This window comes from Ixodes scapularis, unplaced genomic scaffold (genome assembly GCF_016920785.2).
Source record: "Ixodes scapularis isolate PalLabHiFi unplaced genomic scaffold, ASM1692078v2 PGA_scaffold0__279_contigs__length_252992795, whole genome shotgun sequence".
Classification (NCBI taxonomy): domain Eukaryota; kingdom Metazoa; phylum Arthropoda; class Arachnida; order Ixodida; family Ixodidae; genus Ixodes; species Ixodes scapularis.
In genome coordinates this window covers 89,910,093-89,934,246 of record NW_024609835.1, presented here as the reverse complement: position 1 = coordinate 89,934,246, position 24,154 = coordinate 89,910,093, and the positions used below count along the sequence as shown (strand labels likewise).

Below are 24,154 nucleotides of genomic sequence, written 5' to 3'. Positions count from 1 at the left end.
CAAGGAACACCACCCCACAAAAAAGCCCTCTTCCTGGCGCTCCGGCCCGCACGCCATGAAGGAGCGCGCTAGGCCGTCACTCGTGTCAGTCGTCACAGAAGAAAGGGGGGGGGGGGGGGGAAGGGGGGGGGGGGGGACTAGGTTATTTTTGGTCCTTCGGCGTACTTTTCTAGCCTTAATCGAGTGGTATTACACTATATTTTTGCGATTTTTTTAAACAATATGTCTATATATATTTTTTTTATTATTATTATTTTACGCTCTCTAGCTTTGTCTCCACTGAATTCGCGCGTCGTTCCGCACGAACGTGACGAAATTTTTGTCAACATCTTGCTCAGTCGCTTGTGGCAGTTTCAGTTTCTCTGAGAGTGTATTTAGCCTAGTCGGTACGTTTTTGTTTCGGAATTGCTCCACGCAACTCAATATTGCAAACGACTTAATTTTCGCAAGAACCAAATTTTCTCGAATTTCGCGAATCGCCTACGATTCGCGAAACGTAGGACCCGCAAACAATTACGGTAAAATGCAAACACATTGGAAGCTATATCAAGATCCCAACACGTGGCGAAAATTAAAACCCGCGTATTATTCCAAAACTTCAGCGTTGACCTGAATCGCGAAATATTGAGCCCGCGAAAAATAAGTCGTTTGCAGTGTTTTTGCAAATCGTTCATTTCTAGTCTGAGCCGTTCCCGTCATAAATTTCCACTATGATACCTAAGTCGCCTCTATACTGCGTTTAACATGCATGAGAGTTTAACCATGATTACAGGTACCAGTTGCGGAAAAGGTATGCAAACAAGGAATGAAGAGATATTGTAGGAGAAGCGCGACAAACCTCACCCATGAACAATGGCATAAACTATGCGACAACATGCAGGGTAGCTTGGGAATGGCCAAGACCTGGCACCTTCTCAAACACCTGCTTGACCAAGAAAATACGAAGGCAGAACATCGCCGCAACATGAGCCGTCTCATACATCACCATCGCGGTGACATGGATGCATTCCATAAAGAACTGCAGACCCGGTACATAGGGAACCAGATACCCACCACCGTCCCCGATTACTGTGGATCACCCAATGAAGAACTCGACTCCCCGATACTAGAATACGAAGTACGAGCCACCCTTCAGAAGCTCAAAACCACCTCGGCACCGGGAGCCGATGGAGTGCGAAACAAGACTCTACGGAACCTCGACGACAACTCGATAGAGGCGTTAACCCAATACCTTAACCAATGCTGGGAGGAAGGCACTCTTCCTGAGCAATGGAAGCATGGCACAGTGGTGTTCATACCCTAGCCGGGGAAACCTCTGCAACTTGAAAATGTAAGGCCCATATCCCTCACATTGTGCATCGGAAAGTTATTTGAACATATCATACTCGCTCGCCTGCACGCCTATCTCGATGATCAAGACCTTCTCCCACACACCATGATAGGATTCAGGCCGGGGTTATCCACTCAAGACGTCCTCCTCCAAATACATTATCAAGCAATTTGCACGCTCAACCAACAGAACTACCGAGCAGTAGTGGGCCTAGACATTAAAAAAGCCTTCGACAACGTGTCCCATATGGCTATCATGGAAAATCTTGAATATCTCCAAGTCGGACCGATGACCTATAATTACGTAAAGGCGTTTCTGACAGGTCGCACAGCCACACTAAGGGTCGGAGACACCACCTCTCAGACGATATTCATGGGTGGCCGAGGCACCCCACAGGGGGCAGTCCTCTCCCCCTTCCTGTTTAACGTTGATCTCTGTCGATTGCCAGAGCAGTTAAATCAAATACCCGCGGGCTCAAACACAGTCTCTACGCCAATGACGTCACACTTTGGGTGGAGGCAGGCACGGCTGGAAGTCTCGAAGGTATATTGCAAGAAGGCATTGACGCTGTACAAAAGTACGCAGGCATCCGAGACATGACCTGCTCCACAGAGAAGTCGGAGTACTTGGTGCTCAGACCAGTACGGAGAGGCAAAGCGACGCGTGAACAACCTTGCAGACTGAAGCTGACTCTACAAGGCACAAAAATAAATGAGGTCGACACCATTCGCATTTTTGGTATGTTGTTCCAGGGCAACGGTCATAACAGCGAAATGATCCGCAAACTGGATAGTGTCACACATCAAACATCCCGCCTCATCAAGCGAACATCAAACAAGCATCACAGAATGAAGGAGAATGATTTAATTCGGCTCGTACAAGCTTTTGTGCTTAGTCGCATCAACTACATCGCCTCATACATGAAACCCTACGCAGTGGAACGCAACAAATTAAACACAACCATCCGAGGAGCATGCAAGACGGCCTTAGGGCTCCCTATTGGCACATCCACCGACAAACTACGAGTGCTCGGAGTTCATAACACCGTGGAAGAACTCATTGAAGGACACCTTCACTCTCAATATACTCGCCTCACCAGCACGGCGACGGGCCGACATATTCTTGCCGCGCTAGGAATTCAACACGAGAAAACGACGCAGCCCAAAATGAACCTCCCAAGGGAAGTCCGGAAGCACCTTCTGGTCTCCCCACTGCCAAAAAACATGCACCCGGAATACCGCGATGCACGTCGCCGAGACCGCTGCAAGCATCTTCACGAACGATACCATCAGGATCTCGGTGCAGTTTATACGGACGCGGCCGACCATGCCACGAATCCAGCAATGACGATGGTCGTCACGAACTCCCAGGGGGTACTTCAACGGCGGATCCATCGCCACCACCAGTACTGAAGATGCGGAAGAGACAGCCATAGCCCTAGCCTTCACGCTACCCAACGCTACCATCATTATTTCGGACTCCAAGCGCGCAGTTAAAAATTACGCCCGGGGCCGCATATCGAGGTTCGCGGCCAGGATCCTCCGAGACATCGTCCCACTGACACGGTCAGCATTGTCTGGGCACCCGCCCACTCCTCTCTCCCAGGCAACGACTTTGCCTACAACACCGCCCGAGAACTTGCCTACCGGGCAGCGGGAGATAGCGAAAGGGGTTTCACCCTCCACAAGGATGTACTGACCACGTATCAGGAAATTACGCAGGCATACCGTCTCGCTCGCAAACGATACCCCGCCGGCCACAAATCCTTAAGCAAGGCCCAGGAACATACCTGGCGCCGATTGCAGACAAACACATATCCTCATCCCACAATATATTCGCACATTTATCCTGATAGGTACACGGGCATATGCAATTCTGTCCTCAGCCAGCCAACCTCACCCACATGATGTGGGGGTGCCCAAACCTCCCGAAGAGATATGGGAACGTCGAAACTATGGAGCAGTGGGACGCACTGATGTTTAGCTCAGATCCGGTCGTCCAAGCGGCGGCCTGTGAATGGGCTGTGGATTCCGCCGGGGCTCAAGGGCTCCCGGTCGCCTGATCCCATCATTTTTCCCTTCTGAATGTACGAAGAATAAAGTTTTCAACAACAACCCTATTACCGCTACTTGAGACTGTTGTTAGAATAACCTTCCTGCATTCCGTTTCACGATACATTCGACCGCGCTTCCTACGGTGTACGATTCCATAGAGCCAATCATCGCATCGAAAAAAGTGAATCGTCATCTCAATGCACTCGCTGCCACAGGCAGAACCAATCACACGGAAGAAAAAAAAGCGCAGGACCACGGCAGAGCAACTCCGGATGATTGGTAGTTGGGAATTCTAGGGAACCGGTTTTGCACATCCGAAGCGATACGATGGGCCCTCCCGTACGAACTTCGCACGCGATACCGCACAAGACCCCTATATGTGCGAGAGAGGAAGAAGTGTTCAGAGCAAGAAGCTCGATTTTTCGCTCTTTTTCAGAACGAAACGCTTTAGGCCAGTTAATTCAATTTTTTATCTCGAATGGAAGCCATCTACCATCAACAATTGTGCACCGCGATAGCCCGCCGACCGCAAATGGAGGGCGAACCTCTTCTGTGTGTAGCAGAAAGCGTTTGACGCCCAATCTGCCTGCCAAGATGGACGCCATAAGCGACCACATAATATCCAATGACCAACAGGAGGATGGACGCCCACTGCCTCACCCTCCTCAATTGGTTCTTCAAGAGATTAGTGGAACGGTATCGGACGACAACATCCCATCCAAACGAATCCGTAGCACTGATGTCGAGAGGGACCAAGGCAAGGATAACACCTCATTATATTCATTGAGAGACATAACCGATGAGACCGACAATGACGTACCGTACACTATCGTGACATACTGAAAAGAACCGCGCAACAGGCATTCCCGTAGTCTTCAAGTTCACAACACCAAACACGTCCTTCTGGCGTGTAAACCCAAACGTGCTTGCTAACGAGATCGTAGGGGTCACACAAGAAAAAAAAATTTTCGCACAAGGTTAACAAAGAAGGCAGGCAATCTCTCCGTAAATGTTTCATCCCTGGACTCCGCAAACAAGCTTCTCGCAGTCTCGTCTCTCGCAGAGATCCAGGTAACTGCTCATATTCCGGAGCCATATTCCAGGAGCTATGAAAAAGTGCTACTTGATTACAGCAACGATGAGCTCTTGGAGTATTTAAAAGACTTTGGAGTCGTGTCCGTTCAATGTCAAGTAGACTACCGACGCCAGGACGACAGAATTGTGGAACAACACCCTTCAACGACCGTCGTCCTCACTTTTCGGACGGACCGAGCCATGCTTCAGTGCATCTACCAGCCATCCCGCTGAGCAGTACTTTGGACAGGCAGTTCAGTGCTTCAACTGCCAAAGGTATGGACATCTCACCAGGAACTGCAGAGGAGAGCGTCGTTGCAAGGTGTGTGCAGGACCACACAACCAGAAGGAGTGTAGCTCCAGAAAAGAACCAAAATGTGCCAACTGCAGCGGCAACCATACAACCACACACTCCCGATGTCCGCGAAAAAAGGCCGCCACTGCTGCAAAACAACTCTCTATCATCAACGGAAGGCAAACAGGGCGCCGAGCTCCGTCACCAAATCCACAAGTTGTTCACCGCCAACCACGACCAGAGAATCCCAGCAGAGCACCTAGAAAGAAACCTTACAGTGATATCCTGCAGCGTCCTTACGAGGTTCAAGAAGATCAACGAAATACACAAGAGGACGACTTTCTTCCCTTGGAGGCGCGTCCAGGGCGGTCGACAATGCAAACACCCATACCATCACCTCGTCGGCCTCGGATACTCGACGCCGGCGCATCTGTCAATGGCAAGGTACCAAGGTAATAGGGAGATTTAGTAGATCGTTTACGCTGTCCCACAGCGTTCTCGGCAACCCGCTGCACGATCCGGGACTCTAGAGGCGAACGCTAGCGCCGCACACAGGTCTTTGTTTCGGAGAGCCGAGTGGAGGTGGGAGAATGGTCTACAAAAACTCCCTATTGGCGGGGTGTGCGACACGTCTACGTAAAACCTCTATACCTCAATGTGGCGGGAGTTCTTGCGCTGCATATGCATCTCGTTTCGGAATTAATCATTAAAACGCAAAAGCTGATTCATGAATATCTGAGAACCCGTTGACATTGTCTCAAACGGTTTAAATTGTCTGTATTTGCTTCATTCAAATTGGTTGTACTACGAATGAGTGATGGTCGGTAGCCATTATCAAATGAACAAATTTCCAACCGTATCAAGGGGCCCCTGAAAAGATAACTATTTTTTTAACCGTCTGGCTGGGACACGCGTGTCAAGAAATAAATTGCACGCGCAAAAAAAAAAAAAAAAATTTAGAAAAATATTGACGGCGAGAGATTTATTTGAAATTCTTCGTGCGAAGTTCATGACGTCACTGGTCACTCTGGAATGAACATCTCGGTAGTCAAGGCGAAGCCGCTCCACCTCTCCACCACGCGCCCGAAATGCCGAGAGATAAAACAAGTGGAAATGAGGTGATTGCCGACTAAATCGCGTCTCGCGCCGTCAATATTGGTCTAAAAAAATGTTGCTTTTTTTTCGCGTAAAATTTTGTTTTTTGACACGCGTGTCCCTACCTGATTGTTTAAAAAAGAGTTTTTTTGGGGGAGCTTTTTAAAGGGGCAGTGCAACAATTTTCGTTCTTTGCACTAATATCGCTTAGAACTAATCATCGGCGTTTATGACCCATGAAACACGCGTTCATTCGTCTCCCCACGCAATAAACGCCGCAGAAAAATAAAGAAAAACGAGCAGCGTTCACCCCTCAACTCGCAGCCAGAACAAGAGGCCACGTGATCTGGAGCCGATTATAAACCGCCAGTGTTGATCATACCTGCGCGTTGAGGTTGGTAAAGCAAAGAACACGCGCTGAGTTTCAGATATTGTTAGGGTTAGGCTATTGTCATCATTGCCGCGATTAGACACGAGCCACTACCCGAATGCTTGTCGAGCTATTGATTATCACGAGCACAAAATGAGTGCTCCCGGAATGATCGGATCCAAGCTATGAGCCGCATTCAACTACCACCACAGGGAGATACTTCGACCTTCACGTTACGTCATAAAGGTTTAGGAAGCAGAGGTAAAGAAAATGCTCGCTCTTATCCTTGAAATTGCACCTCAACATAAAGGTTTCTTGGTCTATGGCGTTGCGTGCGAGTATACTTGGATCCCTCTAGCACCAGTGAACTCGTGTAAAAATCATTACAATTGAACATCGTTACACCGCCCCTTCAATCATTATTTCCCCTTTCTCTTTTAAGATATGACAAGGGTAGCATGCCTCATATTAACAACTTGTATCACCCTCCCATGGCTGCCATTGAGTTAACTTTCTCCGGGATCTCAAGCTCAATGGATCAATGGAGAGGTTACAGCTCTCTTCCCGCTCTGGAGATGACGAAATTAACTTCAAATTATTGAAGAACACCAAATCACTGTAAGTTCGTTTTTTTTATTCATTATCTTCCCGCAATGTTTTTCCGCTGGCGTGCTTCCTAAAGGCCAGAAAATTGGCAGAGGGGTCCCAATACACAAATGGAGCGATCGAACTTCACCATCAAACTATCGTGTTATCTCTCTAACCAGTGTCCCATGCAAGCTTCTTGAGCTTGTAATATATTCAAATGGCATAAAGTATATCGAAATTAACCACTTTTTTTCCTAACGAGGACGGGTTTAGGCAATCATTCTCTTACGAAACAGAACTAGCCCAACTTGTTCATAAAATACACAGTGACACCGATAATGACATAGACTGACGCCACAAACATTAATATTTGGAAACCATTCGATACGGTAACTCATAATTTACTCATGTTCAAACTAAACCAACTTCACATGCATTCATCCGAGAGATCACGGATCGGGCAATGTTTAACGAATCGTACTCAGCATAAGTAATTAAAAACTATTCGTCATCTTTTTCTTCTGCACCATTCGGAATCCCCCAGGGCGGTGTTATTGGCCCTCCCGGTTATAAATGTTTGTAAATGACCTCTTTCATCCCATTACATCCTCTATACGACTTTACTGACGACTGAGTAATTTACCGATTTGTATGTAATCTGGATGATGACATAACCCTACAAGCCAACTGGTGTAAAAATAATAAAAAAAGATTTAATAAACTCTTTTAAACCGCAGCAACACCCCCCCCCCCCCCCCCCCCCGTTTCCTTTACACGTTCTCATAGTCATCTCTCGTCTACTTACACAATGTGCAGCAAGGTAATTGTCGAGTGTCCATCTTACAAGTATCTCCTAGTTCGCCTATCTGACGACCTTTCATGGAACACACATATCACACTACACTCTAAAGGCCCGTTCACACTCTTGCGACCGAGTACGACTGAAAGAGACGAGATCTCTTACAACTTCTTAAATGTTTCTAGAATGAGGGAACACACTGACATTGTGGCGCCATCTATGCGGTGACCCTAGAACTGCATTTCACAAAAGCGAAGGTTTTGCGGGATTTCCGAGGTCAAATGTGCGTAATACCCATAGAAAGGCTCGTTTATAACATTGACAAAAGTTTTTTGATCCAAAAAAAAAAGGATATTGCGCGAGAAATAAAAAGAAATATGCCGGACCGCCGAGTTTACACTGATTCCCAATAGATGGCGCCAGTGTGTTTTCTGGTTTAAGAAGTTTTAAGGAACCCAGGTTTAAGAGGTCGCAAGCAGTCGCAAGAGTGTGAACGGGCCTTAAGAAAAAATGGAGGAAAAAAGTAGCAACGGCGCGTCTTCCTCCCTTCTACTGGCGCGCCCCCAAGCGGACACGAGAAAACGGGAGGAACGAAACGTTTTTCTCCTTCTCTAGGCAGACGGGAGCAAGCTTTCGCCCTCCCGACTCATCTTCTTCCGGTTTCGTTTTTCGAGCAGGTCGCGCACGTTGTTTAATAAATAGCTCTTGAGTTGATTGAGCTTCAGCGGCAGCGAAGGCCGCCTGTAATTCCGTCTTGTAGTCTAAACGTGCAGAACATTTCGGTTGCATTGACGTTTTTATCACTAATTTTATCAAATGAGCAAACGAAGCCGCTAGAAACAGCGAAGTTCCGGAGCAGTGCCAGCAGCGTCACGTACACTGGGCGATGGCCGCCTCCGGATTGCGGGACTCGCGCGGCACGGAACTACAGTAGCGAAAGCACGCGGATCTGTGTCGACGTTTTCGACGTTATGGAAACCGCAGGAACTGCGTCCAAGACAGGCAGGTTTTGCTGCCGGCTGCCTGGGTGCCTTCCGTGCTGAGTTCGGTACTGTTTTCCGATGCCGAGTGCGACCGGCGTTCAACGTGGTTCTGTATTTGTGCGTGTCAGCAACATAGCTGCAACATCGTGATGGCAGTGTTGTGGCTTGTGAACAGAAGACTGGAATTATCGCCGATGTGACCGTGTGTTCGCGTATCAGTGGTGTAACAACAAGATGAGATGGCGTAAACTGTCGAGCGTTGATGCCGCCGGTCGGGCCGTGATCGGAGGGGGCGGGGTGTCGCAGGATGACATTCCGCTTTACATTAAAAGTTTAATACCACTTGAGGGATTACGTGCAATCGATCAACGTGCGGATAGTCATGTTGGAACGCTGGTCTGAACAGTATAAGCTCCTATCGTACAGTGGCCAATGTGACCGTAGGTTGTCTCGTCCCCGAGAGCGATTGCGCTCTGGGGCAAGGACAACAGTACGAAATCGTGACAGAAAGTACATATATTGACAGTGTGGAATTTTAGCATTAAAAAACAATAGTAGGTAAAATCGAAGAAAAAAGCTACCCTTTATTTTGCTGTTTAAATATACTACGGTTCCTGGAGAAACTGCCCTCCAAGTGGCGCGCTGGGATGAGCGCTAGAAGTTTTCGAGCTCGCCACGGCGTAGCTCCGTACACTTAACACCTGCCGCAAGTCGCGGCTTTGACTGCATTCAAGTTGATCGAAAAGCGATTTCTCAGCCCGTGAAGCATCACTTCCAGCTGAGTGAATATCCGCTTTACAGAGATCAATTCAAGACGGCAATTGCAGATTTGCGCGAACAGCACAAATAGAAAAACAAACACTACAATAGAAATACAGGCTACGACGTGCCGTGCGGGGAAACAAACTCATGGCTTAGAACCGCATTGGAACGGCTTGATTCATTGTTTTCAAATAATTACGACGTGATCGAGCGTTTGCTTTTTAATAAGAGATTCATCCCCTGAGCCATTCCAAATACTCTCAGAGGTATGACATTGCATGAAAAAAAAAAAAATCAACATGCTGGTAATATTTTTTATTGCTTATTCAATCACCGAAAAATTCTGTACGTTAAGAACGACCAGTATAAAAGACGGAAACGCAGGGCACGGGTGTAGTGTTCGGACTAGGGTGGTGTGCCGCTGTATTCATGTTTGTATGTGCAATGTATGTGTATGTGCTCAATGTATGTTCACCTGATGCTTGTACTATGCGTAATGTGTGTATAGTAGAGGATCCCCATGTGCAATAGTGGGCTGAGAAAACAAGTATTTTTTTGTAGAGCATGAATTAGTAGGTACCTCGCGCCGCCTAGCCGAGCAAGTTGCAATTACTCTGCTTGACCCTGCCATCTGGTGGCAAGCGATTTAACCTTCTTTCACGCTACGCGCTAAACAGCGGCTTCGAGTTTGTTCTTTTGAGAGCGACTTTTGGTTTCGCGGATTGGTTTGCCATTTCTCCGTGATGTGCGGTTGGCGAAAAAATTGTGACTCGAGGAACACCAAAGGTAAAATGGAAAGTGCGCGAAGTAACTGGGTATCGGTTGTCTCTGTTTCACATCCCAGTCCTGTCGACGAGAAGGCCGAGTAACTGCTTTCAAAACGCAACTTTCTGTACCTGTGGGTAGAATCTGGCTTCGGAAATAAACACAGTTCACGGAAAGCTCGTGTTACGCTTTTATTTGCTGCTGCTCTCGTCCCGTACACGAGACGTAGCGTCCTCGTTAAAGGGACCATGAAATCACCTTTTTACTTTTTCCAGATAACTTTTACATTAAACCGTCAATGTTCACTGAATGCCGAACAGGCATCCGTTTTCGTCTCGGTTTATTAACTTCTACACAAAAAATTAATGAAATATCGACTCTTTCTTTCTCTCCAACTGACCGCAAAACAAGCCGTGACGTACGGTGTTTCCAGAACCGGAAGTTCTCTCGGCAGTAGGAGAATGGGAGCGTTAGCGGCGACGAGTTGGGGTGCGCAGGTAGGATTTACTGCGCTAATGTGACCGAGGTATTTTCTGAATCGGCGCCTCTCATCGCCGCATCGCAGCTGAGCGAAATTCAATGAGATATGTTGCGCTACAGCGACAGCATGGGACTAGTCCCATACGCCGGTATGCCTGTTGGTAAGTGCAGCGAGTCTTCCGGTGAAGACTCCAGAAGTCAACCCAACTGTCATTGTTGGTAAAAGGCGGCCCGTGTCAGTCGTTTGCAAAGCGACGTAGATGGAAACAAATTGCCGCGGCGTTTTTCGCGGCCTCGGAGATGCAGGAGCGAGCCGACGTTAAAAAAGATACGTTTGAACTACGAGTGTCAGCAAGGGCCACGTAAATACCTGTTCACACTCGGAGCGGACGCGCGCGTTTGATGGAAGTGCTGTATTCGCGCTGTTGGTAAGCGCTTCGGGACCGTTCTTTTACGATTGCAACTCGATACTGACGCGACACTCGGCAAAGAAAGGTTGGACCGGCTTTGCACGTATACCTCCCACGAACTGTTATAGCTAGACAGTGATGTGCAGTCTTTCAGAATAAAAATGGCATACCAATAACAAAGTGTACATACCGTGTTACGAAGGTAATCCATACGGTGTTTATTTCAGCTCTATATCACACAAAACAAGAAGATAGAATCGATGGGAGTCCCTTTTCGACGAGTGTTCGTCAACACTGCCTCGGAAGACAAGGGGAAGAGATTGACCTCACCTCTTAATCTGAAATTGAGGTCAGCGATCAAACTATAATACGGGAAGAGTCCACAAGGGTCGCGCGGGCATATTCCATTCAGCACGCCAGCCGGTCGTAGGCAGACGGTCTTGCGACGAAGCAACGCTGCGCCGAGTCAGAGTGCCTGCTAGGCCTATATTCTGAACAGCTCGCTTCGTCGGAGTCGGTGGATTCGTATCCAGCGTTCTTGTTCGTCGTGGTCTGTTTTTAAGTACTTTTTTTCTTGCTGCTTGAAGTCGGCACGCGCGAGAAGAACACGTAGAAAAATAAACGTTCAATCAGTCAGAGTTTTGTGAGGAAGGAAATCAAAGGAAATAAACGTTCGTCGGTCGTCGCCACCCAAGTAACTGAAGTCGGCCCTGCCCTACTGCGCACGCGCAGTAGTTGCTTCGTTTACCACACGATAGATGGCGCTTGGCTCTCAGCATTATCAAATTTGGCAATTTTCGCCACACATCTCTAATTATGCCACAAAATGCTGATCTGAATATTATTTAACAAAACTTTTAGGAAACATTCGCCGGCTATTTATTGTTTACGATCGCGGTGCTGGTGAGGTAGGCTCTTACCCAACAGGCGACGTGGATTCGGCTGACGTGCTCCGTTTCCGCGGATGCATCGTAGTGAAAAGGCGAAGGAAAGAAGGCGCAAAAGAGTCCAGTTTTCTTTCAAAAGTTCTATAGCAAATGATTTTTTTTGGCTCCCTATTTTTGTGTTTTTGTGTTTTTTTTTTCACACCTTTTACGACTTGCGGTGGATGAAATTCGATTTTAGAATCATTTCATGGTCCCTTTAAGCCTTATTGAGCTCGATTTGCTGGATTCAGGGCCGCCATAATGAGATGCAGGGGACGGAGGAACTTTGCTCCCCTGCTTTAGGGACGAAAGTTTCTCTCTTTCTAAAGGAACATAGGTTACAAAACCGTTCCTCCCCCTAAGGGAGGACTGTCCATACCCTTTTTTCTAAGAGTGTACCTTCGACTGAATCTAAAACTAGCACCATAATAAGTAAAACAACTAGACTTCGTTACACTCGTAAGATAACAACTATAATACACGCACTCATCTGGTTCCCCTGTGCGACATTCATTAATAACAAACATAGAAACACTTCAATATAGCGACATCTGATTCATATTTTTGGATTCCTCGCGAGAAACAAACAATTATTCGTTGCAAAAAAAAAAAAAAAATGGCCTTGACCTGCTTTCCTGTAGAAGAACATTGTCACGCCTGTCTTTTTTTTCACAAGAGTTGTTATTCTGACAACCATGACATCACATCTTTATTCTTATTTCAAAGCCACCCCCATATTTCATCGCTGTAATAACGTCTGTAAGGTCCGTCCAATTTTAGTTTCATAGGTCTCTTTTCTTAACTACACCTTGCTGTAAACAAGAACTGACTGGAATACAGATCATAGCACATTCATATCCCAACTAACCAACCATTCACATTTGCACTAATAGCAAATTCGATTTGTACTTTTAGAAATGTTTTATTTGTGTGCTTTCTCTATTTAATTTGCTTTTTCCTCAAAGTGTCTGAGTGTTCATTTTCCTGATTCTTTGCTTTATATAACCATGTTTCCAACTTGTACCCCCCACCTTGTGTAATGCCCCTCAGGGCATTCAAGTTTTAATAAATGATGATGGTGATGGTTTGTCATAATGGCTGTGGATAGAACTGCAGTTTAAAGGCGGCCCGGCCCATACAACGAGTACTTTAATTGAAATAATATTTTAGTCAGTTAGCCAGCTACTCGTGATGGTTATCACTTCACGTAATGTCCGCCGAGGTTGACAAACACACGGTGAACACAGCACTTCTCTAACTCTGAATCATTTTCAAAGCATGACATGCTTTTTAGCGACACCCGCCAATCCCAAAATACTGTCCGTCCGTCCCGACCGTCCGTGTATTTCCCGCTAAATTTAGCGGAGAAATTCAATCGGTGTTAAGGTCACGTGCCGCCAATCGATGTCACGTGACCTGACGTCACGTGATATATACACGAATTAAATTTTGCGCCAAATTTAGCGGGGAAATTAATGTCGGGTGACCTGACGTCTGGTCACCTAAACACCAATTCATTTTCCCTGCTACATTTAGCGGGGAAATTGACGTAACCTCACCTGACATCCCGTCAACTATACACTAATTTACTTTTCCAGATTAATTTAGCGAAAAATTTGCCGTCCGGTGATCTGACGTTACAAGACACCATATATAATTTCCCCATAAAAATCTAGCCAAAATATTTTCGTCAAATGACCTATATACCAAATATGTTCCTCCACCCGATTTGATGGGGAAATTGATGACCCGTAGCCTAAACACCTTCCGTCTCCCCGCTAAATTTAGCGGGGGGATTGACGTCACGTGACCTGACGACCCGTGACATATCAGTTAAATTTCCCACTAAATCCACCAGGAAACCGGACGTCACGTGACCTATACACCGATTGAGTTTTCCCGCTAAATCTAGCGATAAAATTGACGCCAGGTGACCTATTCACCGACTTTCCCCGCTCAATGAATCGACGGAGAATGATAAAACTAAGGTTTTCCTTCACTCCCAGAAACGACGGCTTAATCTCTTCTAAATAACATTAAACGATCGCAGCTTAAATACTGTATTTCAAGCATTTTAAAACTAAAATGTCAATAATGCCAACTTTTTACATTTCTTCAGATTAAAGTCAAACATCTTGTATAACACGTGACATCTGACAGAAAACTCATTAGAAAAAAAAAAACATATTCTGATATAGTTCTCGTCCCTTCTATCCTCCTATTCATTAAATGGAAATTGATAAATAAGGTCAAACCCTGACGAAATTTAGAACCCCTATATGTATTCTGCGAGGACTTCGTTTCTTTATTTTTTTATTAATCAGCAGGCCCGCTTTTTCGTACCGTGATCTTTAACGAGGGGACCTTGATACGCGACACGAATTGTTACGCTGGTTTTGACCACTTAAAACGATTGGAGTTCGCGGTGGCCTTCCCAAAACAACGGGCATAAAAAAAGCAAAAAAAAAAAAAAAAGAAATGTGATATACAGGTGTCAAATATCAAAGGTTCTCGTATTTTTTCAGTTTTTTTCTTCTTTTTTTAAGGGTTGGATTACTTGCGACAAACCGACCAGCAGCGTCCTGACGAGCAGACGGCTCTTTGAAGGCCGACGAGGAAAGTCGGGGAAAAAAGCGACTCGGCGCAGTTGTAGGGTCGAACACGCGCCCGCCATCGTGTATTCTACCGTGTGCGCCACCGGCTGCCGGAAAATCCTGCACCCTTGCGTTGCATCGCTTTGAAGTGAGTTGAATATATGTTCTTTTTCTAGATTGCTGAAGTAATTGGGCGATTTTTGGCGCAGCAGCGACGGAGGCCATCGTGCGCCACTTTTAAATCGCTGCGTGAGAGCTTATTTGAAATCAACGAACGCACCTTGAATGAGTGCGTGTTGCGAGAGTTTAAAGATATCTAGTTTTACTAGAACTGCTAGCACTACTTGCAGCAGTAGAGTATTATTAGATTTAGTGTCAGGACAAAAGTGGCTGTGCGCAAGACGGTTCTCGGGATTATAATGTATTAAAACTGTCTAGAGTTATTCTCAACTGACAGCATAAATATTATTTATCGAACAAAGCGTTGCCTACGAGCGGTAGACTAGAGACGAAAAAAAAGTGCATTTTGATGCGATAATCTCCCTTGACTCATAGAAACATGCGGTAGAGAATCGTCACATTCAGAGGGTCAGCGTTGAGTTTCAACATTCAGTAATTTGTCATGATTATATTTCATATTGGAACGCGGGGCTCTTTATAAGGTTAGCGCGCCGAGTTCACACACGTGCCCGATTCGTGAACCTAAACTTAAGATATAACCGAGGTGTAAGATATTATATATATATATATACGCAGAAGGCGGCGCCACCAGATGAACGTTCGATACGCGAATAGTGGCAGCCTCTCACGGGCCCGGTTTTCCGTGCTTCTCTATGGGAGTCATGCTTGTACGTAAAGTCGTTTTCTGGATGCGCCACGCGTTTTGCTTAGACGCTGCTTCGTCATTAACCAGAACGAGGGCAATAGAAGTTTCATTAAGGCGTTGATGCGGAGAGATATCTGACGCAGTGTTCAAAAGCCAGCGTCCGTCAAGTTCAAAGCGTACGCTCCGAAGGGAAAGAACGGGCGCCCGTAGGAGACTTCTTATTTTATTCTCTCTGTTGGCTGTCTGGGCGGCGGAGACACTGCAGTTTGACCGAGGCTACTTGGGCGCGTGCCAAGAGGACTTTCCTTGGGGCTCTAAGTCTGACACCCAGTGATAAAGTCGGCGAGATCACCGAACTCTCCGATTTCCAGCGTCAAGGTCAAGAGCAGCGCTGGCCAATGGTCGCGGTCGGGGATCCCGCCGACCTTCTCGTCGAATGTCGACTTAGAACCCCAGGTCGATCGCGTCCAAGCCTTCGCCGTGCTGTGCGTCCTACCTAAATACAGAATGTCTGATATTATTTCGAGCTGACAAGAAGAAAACAGGGGACGAGAAACGAGCTTTGTCTTGACCATGCATTCATTAGTCTCGGCGGACATTAGACGAGGTGATAATCCTCATGATAAGTTGGCGAATTAAATATACTACATTAATCAGCTGCTTAAATATTTGTTTTAAAGGTCGCGTTGGAATTGCCGTAATGACGGTGATTACTTTTAGATGCCTGATCAATATAAAGAAGAATAATTGCGATAACAGATATGATTGAAATATGAATCGTTCGATTCGTTTTTTTTTCCATCACGATTAGCGAATTGCGCGCAAAAAGAACTCATCAAGCCCCACCACAGTGACGCTCGGAGGAGTGACGTGGTCTCTCACCGGAGAAGAGCTCACCATAGAATATCTCACCATGAAACTCTCCGATGCGAAGAAAAGCTCACTGGCCTTTTGACGAATGCCGAGAAAAGCTCACCTGCGAAAATAAGAATCAAGCGTTCACTCAAGTGACGGACGTTCACTCAACCGAAGTATGCTGGGGCGACTTATGCGCATTCGGACATTCTGCGCTTCACTAACAGAGATCATTTTTAAAAGATAAAACCATCCTATAACACGCCAGGCGTTTGCCCAATGGAAGTAAACTGAATAATTTCAATAGAGCGCCAATTAAAAAATAACGGGGGAGAAATATTGCTGCGTGCAGGACCGAACAAGCAACACTCGGGCTGAGTTCCAAATCTTACCCAAATGGATCCGAGTTACTCTCGCGGGCCTTGTCACGTGAACACATAGATTGGAAAACGCTGGACATGGGTATGTTTTAGAACGCCAAGGTTCTGAACTCTTACCCTGGGGCTCTGAACTCGTCAAAAACAAAGTTGGGGCCGAAGTTCACGGAGCGCATTGATTGGACTATCTTGACGATGACTTGGCGCTTTTTTCGCCGGCATCCAATCGGCGCGCTCACGGACTTTCGGCTCCAACTTTGTGTTTGACGAGTTTAGGGCCCCAGGGGCCGTAAACTCGTCAAACACAAAGTTGGGGCCAAAGTTCACGGAGCGCGCCGATTGGACTATACCGGCGATGACTTCGCGCTTTTTCCGCCGGCGTCCAATCAGCGCGCTCCGCGAACTTTCGGCTCGAACTTTGTGATCGACGAGTTTAGGGCCCCTGGGGCCCTAAACTCGTCAAACACAAAGTTGGGGCCGAAGTTGAGGGAGCGCACCGATTGGACTATCACGACGATGACTCGGCGTTTTTGTCGCCAACATCCAATCGGCGCGCTCCGCCAACTTTCTGTTCCAACTTTGTGTTTCACGAGTTTAGGGCCCCTGGGGCCCTCAACTCGTGAAGCACAAAGTTTGAGCCAAAAGTTAGCGGAGCGCGCCGATTGGACGTCGGCGAAAAAAGCGCGAAGTCATTGTCGCGATAGGCCAATCGGTGCGCTCCGTGAACTTCGGCCCCAACTTTGAGTTTCACGAATTTAGCGACCCAGGAGTAAGATCGAGTAAATTTTGGAACATGGCCTAGGTCACAGAACTCTGGAAAATTCGCATTTATTTTTGCGTGTTTTTTTTTTTTTGCTCAGGGCGTGACTTTTATTATTTCGTCTTGCTTTCCTGCTCATGAAAGTGCCTATTCATTCTCGCCCCGAGCGCACGACGCTCAAACCTTCTTTGGCGAACTTTCGAGATAGTCACTCAGATTAGAGAAGGATCCTGCCCGCTCTTGGGCTTCCTGGTACGTCGCCAAATCACCGCCCGCTTTTCTGCTGCCTCGACGCTCGTTCTTCATTTTGTTTGGCACAAGTTTCCGATTAAACGTTTATTTTCAGTTTACATTTGCCGAGCCCCTTTCCATCCGGGAAAATATAACCAGTGCAGAGGGCATCAGCTTGTGCAGTTTCTGATTATGTATTTATAAAATGACCTTTTACGTAGTATCCCGACAACGGATAGGCAAATCTTCTCATTTCTCAATTATTACCTTATTTTAATGGACAATAAAAATGCCCTATTTCCCCTATCCATGCAACGTCAAAATTAAATATGGTAACACTCGCGCGAAATGGGTGTATATAAAACGGAGTGAGGCGACACCGTCAATGCGGAGAATAGAAATCAAGATTATTTAAATCGTGATTTATATCAGACCGGTTTTACTTGGATGATTTAAGGCAAACCTTTCCAGCAAAAACTGTCACAAAATATGTATTTTTTATTTACCGTTTGTTCATCATGTGATGCTTTTTATGCACATATGTTCCTTATTTATACTAAACAATTATCACGCACGTAATGTTTATATCGGGCTGAATACGAGCAAAAAGGCAGTTGTCTTCGGAGCATATCGATGCGTTGGGCTTCATTTCTACCTTCGACTTCGTTCGTCAGTTACGTCCCATTTCTTAGCAATCAAATCGGAACGCGAAAGATAAGTACAAAAACTGATAAAGGAATGTTGAGTTGCAAGACAATCAAATCACACAAAAAAATATGCTTTTTTTATTAACAATAAGCTAAGTTGTTTTTGCTTTAGTATGGCGTGGTTTTCATAAACAAAAGGTTGTTAAAATTGCAGTCATTTTCTTTCGCATTATTTTCACTGATTCGAAGATTTTATCAAACTATCCAGTGTTTAAAAATGGAAGTAGTGATAAATGATCAATGTTGCTTGGTACGGTTATTTGAACCAAATAAATACAATATAACTTAAATAAATATGAATTTAATTAAACATAATTGATTTAATTAATTTTTTTACTTACAATTTTTTTCTAACCTGATGTGAGGTGTGTACTCTGGGACAGTGTCAACATAAACGAGTGATGGGCTTTTTGTTTACTTTCTTAGATTTTATAGTTTGCCATAAAGACTGCTAGTGCGGATGAAATTGCTCATTCGGGGCACAAACTGGTGCAATCATACTTTGACGCTGGTCAACCCCTCCTCTAAGTAAAATGCGAAACATCGCTTCGCGCTAACTGTGTTGCAGCGTGTACGACCTGCGTGATAGGAGCCTTAAACCTTGGTAGCACTTTAAATGATGAATACCACCTTACGTAAAAAATGTATTTTGAGGTGAGGTTTTCTCCGGGTCTGTCAGAGACTGGTGAGCTTTTCTCCGAACCCGCACAAAGGTGGGTTAGTTTTTGAGCTTTTCTCCGGTAAGCTTGTTTCCGGTGAGCTTATCTACGGTGAGCTGGTCCTCGGTGATCTCCGGTGAGCTTTTCTCTGGGTATCATTGAGGTCACGTCGTCACTTATGCTGTCAGCGTACTCACCACGCTAACCAAGCACCACCAGGGAAACGCTGCCGAGACAGTAGCGACATGATTAAAACAACGACGTCACTGTTTCCAGCGTGATTGTGGGCAGGGTTTTCTAAACAATCTCTTTTAGAGCAATTTTTGAATCGGGAGACAAAACGCGATATGTGATCGAATAATTTCCAGAAAAAAATCCAGTACCGTTTTGTAATTTGTTTTAATTGATCGTGCCTCTAACAGTGATTGCAGTCAATACTGCAATTTCAACATGACCCATGAAACCATTAATTCGAAAGTTTATTAAGGGATTTTAGTTTATATTCAACTTTCCGTCACGAATATTTTCTCAACTAATGTCAGCCGAGCCTAATAAGTACATTGTAGAAGTAGAGCCAGTCAGCTCTTTCCTGTCGTGTTTATCCATTCCTTCGTCCTAGGTTTTTTTGAAGCTGACTTTAATCAACCATGTTAAACTCTCACCACCTATATATACAAATAAATCCGAGCTGAAATTAAACACCGTGCATATCTTACACCGTGAATGCGATTCACCTCGAACCGGTATTTTTATTTTTTTCGTGCGTTTTCTCGGTACAACTTATTTAGGTCATAAACTTGTTTCGGTAGGCAGCCGACTGCATATATTTAAAATGAACCTGGCAAAGCAAAGCAGTATGTCTGGAAACGTTTCGCAGGGCTCCCTACCCAGCAAGTGTCTACATCTTTCAGGAAGATCGCTGCCATGATTCCTGCTCCGACGTCGGCGTTCTTCGCAGTCTTGGGACTGTCAATCCTCGCTCTGGTTTCCTCTAGCACTCCCACGCAAAGGAAGTACGAGGCAAGGAAAATCTTTTACACAATTTCACATTGAACTGCTTTTTACAACAATAAAAAAGGTCACCTAAGGAGACGGTTAACGCAAAAGGACCTTAGTTTATCATGGCCAACAGGAAAGCACCCCTTCCCATTACCCGGAAGAAAATAGGGAGTTTTGGAGTGCGTGTGTTTGTGTGTCTGTGTGTGTGGGGAGGGGGGGGGGGGCATCAACGTGTTGAGTCATAAACAATTACTCTGGAGTCCCCCAAGCAGCTTAATAAGTCGCACTGGGCATGCGCATACGTTTTGCGCAGGGGCAGTCAGACGTCCCAAGCCGCTTACTGGGCCCAACGCTGCGGTCCCTCTATTCCAGAACTCCCTAATATTCTCATCGTAGGGGACGGAGTGGGGAGTCGGAGGCCCAGAGACAATCCCTGAAAGCTGACAAAGCTGTTTCTCACCACTTTTTGACCCTATGGTGGAATCAACGCAGAAAGAAACAAAACAAAAACAAGGATATAAAAAAAGTAACCACAAAAAACAAACAAAAATACCGGAAGGTCATTTTAATTTGCGACACCAAGCAAAATGAGTTGTCTAATACAAAACAAACGCAATAATAACACAAAAAGGTACTGAACACTGTCAGGGGAAAACCAAGAAACACAGCGACCGCACCGGGGATCCTGCTATCTTCGAGGGGCCATGAAATGATTTTTCACCTTCTTCCTTCTTAGCTTTCCTCCTCAACTCAAAAGCAGAATGAAAACCACGCGGTCGTGGTGTGCTTGGGCTCCGGTACGATGACTCCAATCTTCCACCCTCCGTTTTAAGGACACCATGCTCCTTTTCATTCGCAAGCGACGATGAGTGCCGTCAGGGTACTCATTGGCCACGAACGCGAATCCAAATATTCGTCGACTGAGTGACGCACTGCTCATGTCCAATGTGTGAACTGGTGTAGGCTGACGTGCTTTGGGTACCGCGGATGTATTCGAGTGAAAAGGCGCAAAGCTTTGAAGGAAAGAAGATACGGAATAATCCGCTATATCTTCACATTTTTGTACCGAAAAGCAGGCTATTGCCTATCTTTTTTCTCTCTTTTGGCCCACTAAACAATATGCGATATGTAAGATTCCAATAGAAAATTATTTATCTCAGCCCAACAATTATTTCATGGTCACTTTAAGCTGAACCACTACGGTGAATACAGTTTCGGTTCTTTTGTGGACGGTTTATAACTTTCTTACAATATATTTTACGGACATAAAGTAAATCTCAAATTAAATAATTTTTTTCAACTATGCTTGAATATCTTAATATTACAATTATTTTTAGTTGCTATTTTTTTATTCAGTTTTTAACAGACAATACTCTCTGCTTCATTAACATTAAACATTATTTTCTACGGTTACGACGTCCCAATTACGTAAACGGTCGGTTGGATATAGCGAATTAGCAAAGTAAGCAGGGAACTGTAGTGAGAATGTATATTTTAAACTAAAATTAAACGTTAAAATGGTATTGTTTTATTTTGCTATAAAAATGAAATTCCGTCAAGCAAGAAAAATTACAACACATTAAATTACAAAACAACCTTGGATATTACAGTTTCCAGAACTTCCGTATTGATATATTGCACTGGAAGTTTACTTTTAGACCTGAAACGTTTCCCATTCAGTTAAAGGGCCCCTGAAAAGAAAACAAACGTTTTTTTTAACTGTCAAGTTAAAACACGCATAATAAATAGGCTACGCCTCAGAGTAATGACACTTGCCCATATTGTGTCTCAAAATCATGGTTGCTTGTTATCTGAAGCTGTATCGGAAATCAGAAAAAACGCTTTTCCGTCCCCCGCAAATGATTAAACAGTTCGCGACAGAGCAAAGCAATATTACATGAGCTTCCTAACACCGAATCGAATGCTGATGAAGTTGGATTTTTGAATCATGACGATCGGCAGTTGCATCTGTTCTGCATACGCACCGAAATGGCGGCGCCCACAACAGTGCCGGGGAACAGAGTGCAGATACTCTAAGCGCAGCTTATTAAGTGGCTCTATTTAAGGCAAGTTGCAGTTTCTTATTATCAAAAATAGAGGGCAACACGTGTTCAAGAATAACTTGATGTACAGAGCGCGACACTGTTAGCGCGAACAAGCGATCGCCAGTTTTTTTGTGTTTTTCTTTTAGAACCGAAAGGTTGTCATCAAAGATATTATTGCTATAGAAAGAGCTCATTTAGGGCTCTAATATAAGGGCTAAAATTGTGGGCCCACTAATACTCTTTCCTAATAAAATGAGAAAAGGCGCCGATAACGTGTTCGCGCTAACAGTGTCGCGATGTGTACATTGTCGTCGTGTGCTGCTTGGAACGCAACGTGAAAGACAGAAAAAGGGCCAGATACTAGGGTCTCAGATGCCCGGATGCCAGCAGTGAGCAAGCCAGAGATGTCAGAACAACAAGCGCGAGGCTGCGGGTGCACCACAGCTGCTTTTGCGCGCATTTCACAGTGCGTCAATATACATGCCAGGAGCGAAAAAAAAAAATGGCGCCATGAAAGGGATTCAGCTAGTTGCAATTCTGCCACATATAACAAAACAAATTAATGATTTTATAAATTGTATAAATAATTTTCGCTATCAGTCTATTGTCAGACTGGTTTGATTATAGTTTGTTTTACAGCCATCTCGGTGGCTTGTAATATGCAATGATATTAAGACCTAACATTAAAACGCCTCAGTGACTTTGAGCCAACGCGCTGGTGCACCCTGGAGCCAATAAATGAGCTACGCTTAGACTATCGGCGCTCTCTTTCCCGGCATTTTTGTGGGCGCCGCCACATTGGGGCTTAGGGCAGAACAGACGCAAGTGCCGGTTGTAGTTATTGAAAAGTGAAACCTCCTCAGCATAGAGTTTTAAAATGGTACTTGTTGCTGATGTTATTAAATTATTCATGATCATTCATACTCTTTTAGACTGTAATATACGATACTCGAGTGATCTAAGCTAAGCCAACTTCTCTCAGCCCACAAAAAACAAAGCTGTTATCCTTTTTCCGAACGGCAAAATGTTGTTTATTTTACATACAATATCGACGGGAACACCAATAGAACGTGTATCAGTCAGAGAACATCTTGGCGTATGTGTTGATAGTGGTTCAAATTTTATAAACCATATATCTCTTGTGGTGCCTATAAATTCTTCTGAAGTATTAGAAATATAGTATCTCGATTGACGAATAATTTTAAGGACCCCCACGCTCTATTGCGTCTTTTCGATTCTTTAACAAGGTCACGACTTGAATTTGCGTCTGTGACATGGAACTTGATATCTAAAATGTAGGCCATGAGCATTCAATATGTGCAGAAAAAGTTATTAAAATTGTGTATATTATATTTTCTGAGCGGCGCTTCGATTATAAGTATGATTATGTACTAAAAATGTTTTCCGTTTCACTTTTGTCTTCCAGAAAAACTATTCGTAATTTGGTGTTTTTACTAAAGCTTATAAATGGGGCAATTTATTCTGCGCAGCTTCATGGGAAAGTTTATTTTCATCTTCCTTTACGTGTAATTAGACATTTTGTTTGTTTTTATGTTCACTCACCCTGTAATACTTCGTCACTTTCTCGGATCCAGTCCTTGCATAACAAACACTACCGCTCCACCTCATCTTGACATTTCGTCATCAATTAAATTGTACCGCAGCCAATCGAATGAGCGCTTATATGCCTCTTAATTTGTCCTATATCTTAATGGTTAACGTTTCTCGTTTTTATTTTATTGCTTTCGACGGTGGTGTACAAAATAAAATAAATTCTCGGTTGTTTTTGGACACCTAAATAAATAGTATTATTCGAATAATTTCGTATTATTATAAATTATATAAAAAAGGCACGAAATAAATGACGCTACAGTGTGTTAATGATACTTGTAAGAAGCAGGGCTCCACAAAAAAAAAATACATAGCTGTTGGCAACATTGCCGCTTCTGTTCGGTGTGCTTTTTTTTTTTTTTTTCGCTATTTTAAAGTGATTCTGCGTTTGCAGTGTGCGAATCATGCACTTCGATCTTTTCCTCCCTTTCCTCGCCGAGTTGTTCCACAACATCCTTTGGCAAAGGCACGTTTGGGCGTTAGGCGCGAGATCGAGACGGATGTTTACTCCAAACTTTGTCAGGAATCTCCAACCGCCTTGTGATGCGCTGTTGTTCAA

General features: G+C 44.8%; 2 protein-coding genes across 6 annotated transcripts in view; one reads left to right on the top strand and one right to left on the bottom strand.

Moving 5' to 3' along the window:
• Window positions 1–24,154, bottom strand: part of LOC115329980 (long-chain-fatty-acid--CoA ligase 4-like) — a 54,451-nt gene that overhangs the window by 6,985 nt on the left and 23,312 nt on the right. Inside the window, exon 2 of one of the 3 annotated variants that reach the window (XM_040215139.2) lies at window positions 16,249–16,327. The exons of 1 other annotated variant lie outside the window; for it this stretch is intronic. The gene's annotated coding sequence lies outside the window, so the exon portion shown is untranslated. The remainder of the gene's footprint in view (window positions 1–16,248; window positions 16,328–24,154) is intronic. One more of the 3 variants, XM_040215137.2, reaches the window with a different exon arrangement.
• Window positions 14,490–24,154, top strand: part of LOC8039499 — a 54,412-nt gene continuing 44,747 nt past the window's right edge. The window contains exons 1-2 of one of the 3 annotated variants that reach the window (XM_029991684.4): window positions 14,490–14,673; window positions 19,818–19,960. In XM_029991684.4, coding sequence (XP_029847544.3) covers window positions 19,865–19,960 — 96 coding nt within the window. In that variant the 5' untranslated portion in view covers window positions 14,490–14,673; window positions 19,818–19,864. Of the gene's footprint in view, window positions 14,679–19,817; window positions 19,961–24,154 lie in introns of all 3 variants that reach the window. The other 2 variants (XM_042289049.1, XM_029991683.4) reach the window with 2 other exon arrangements.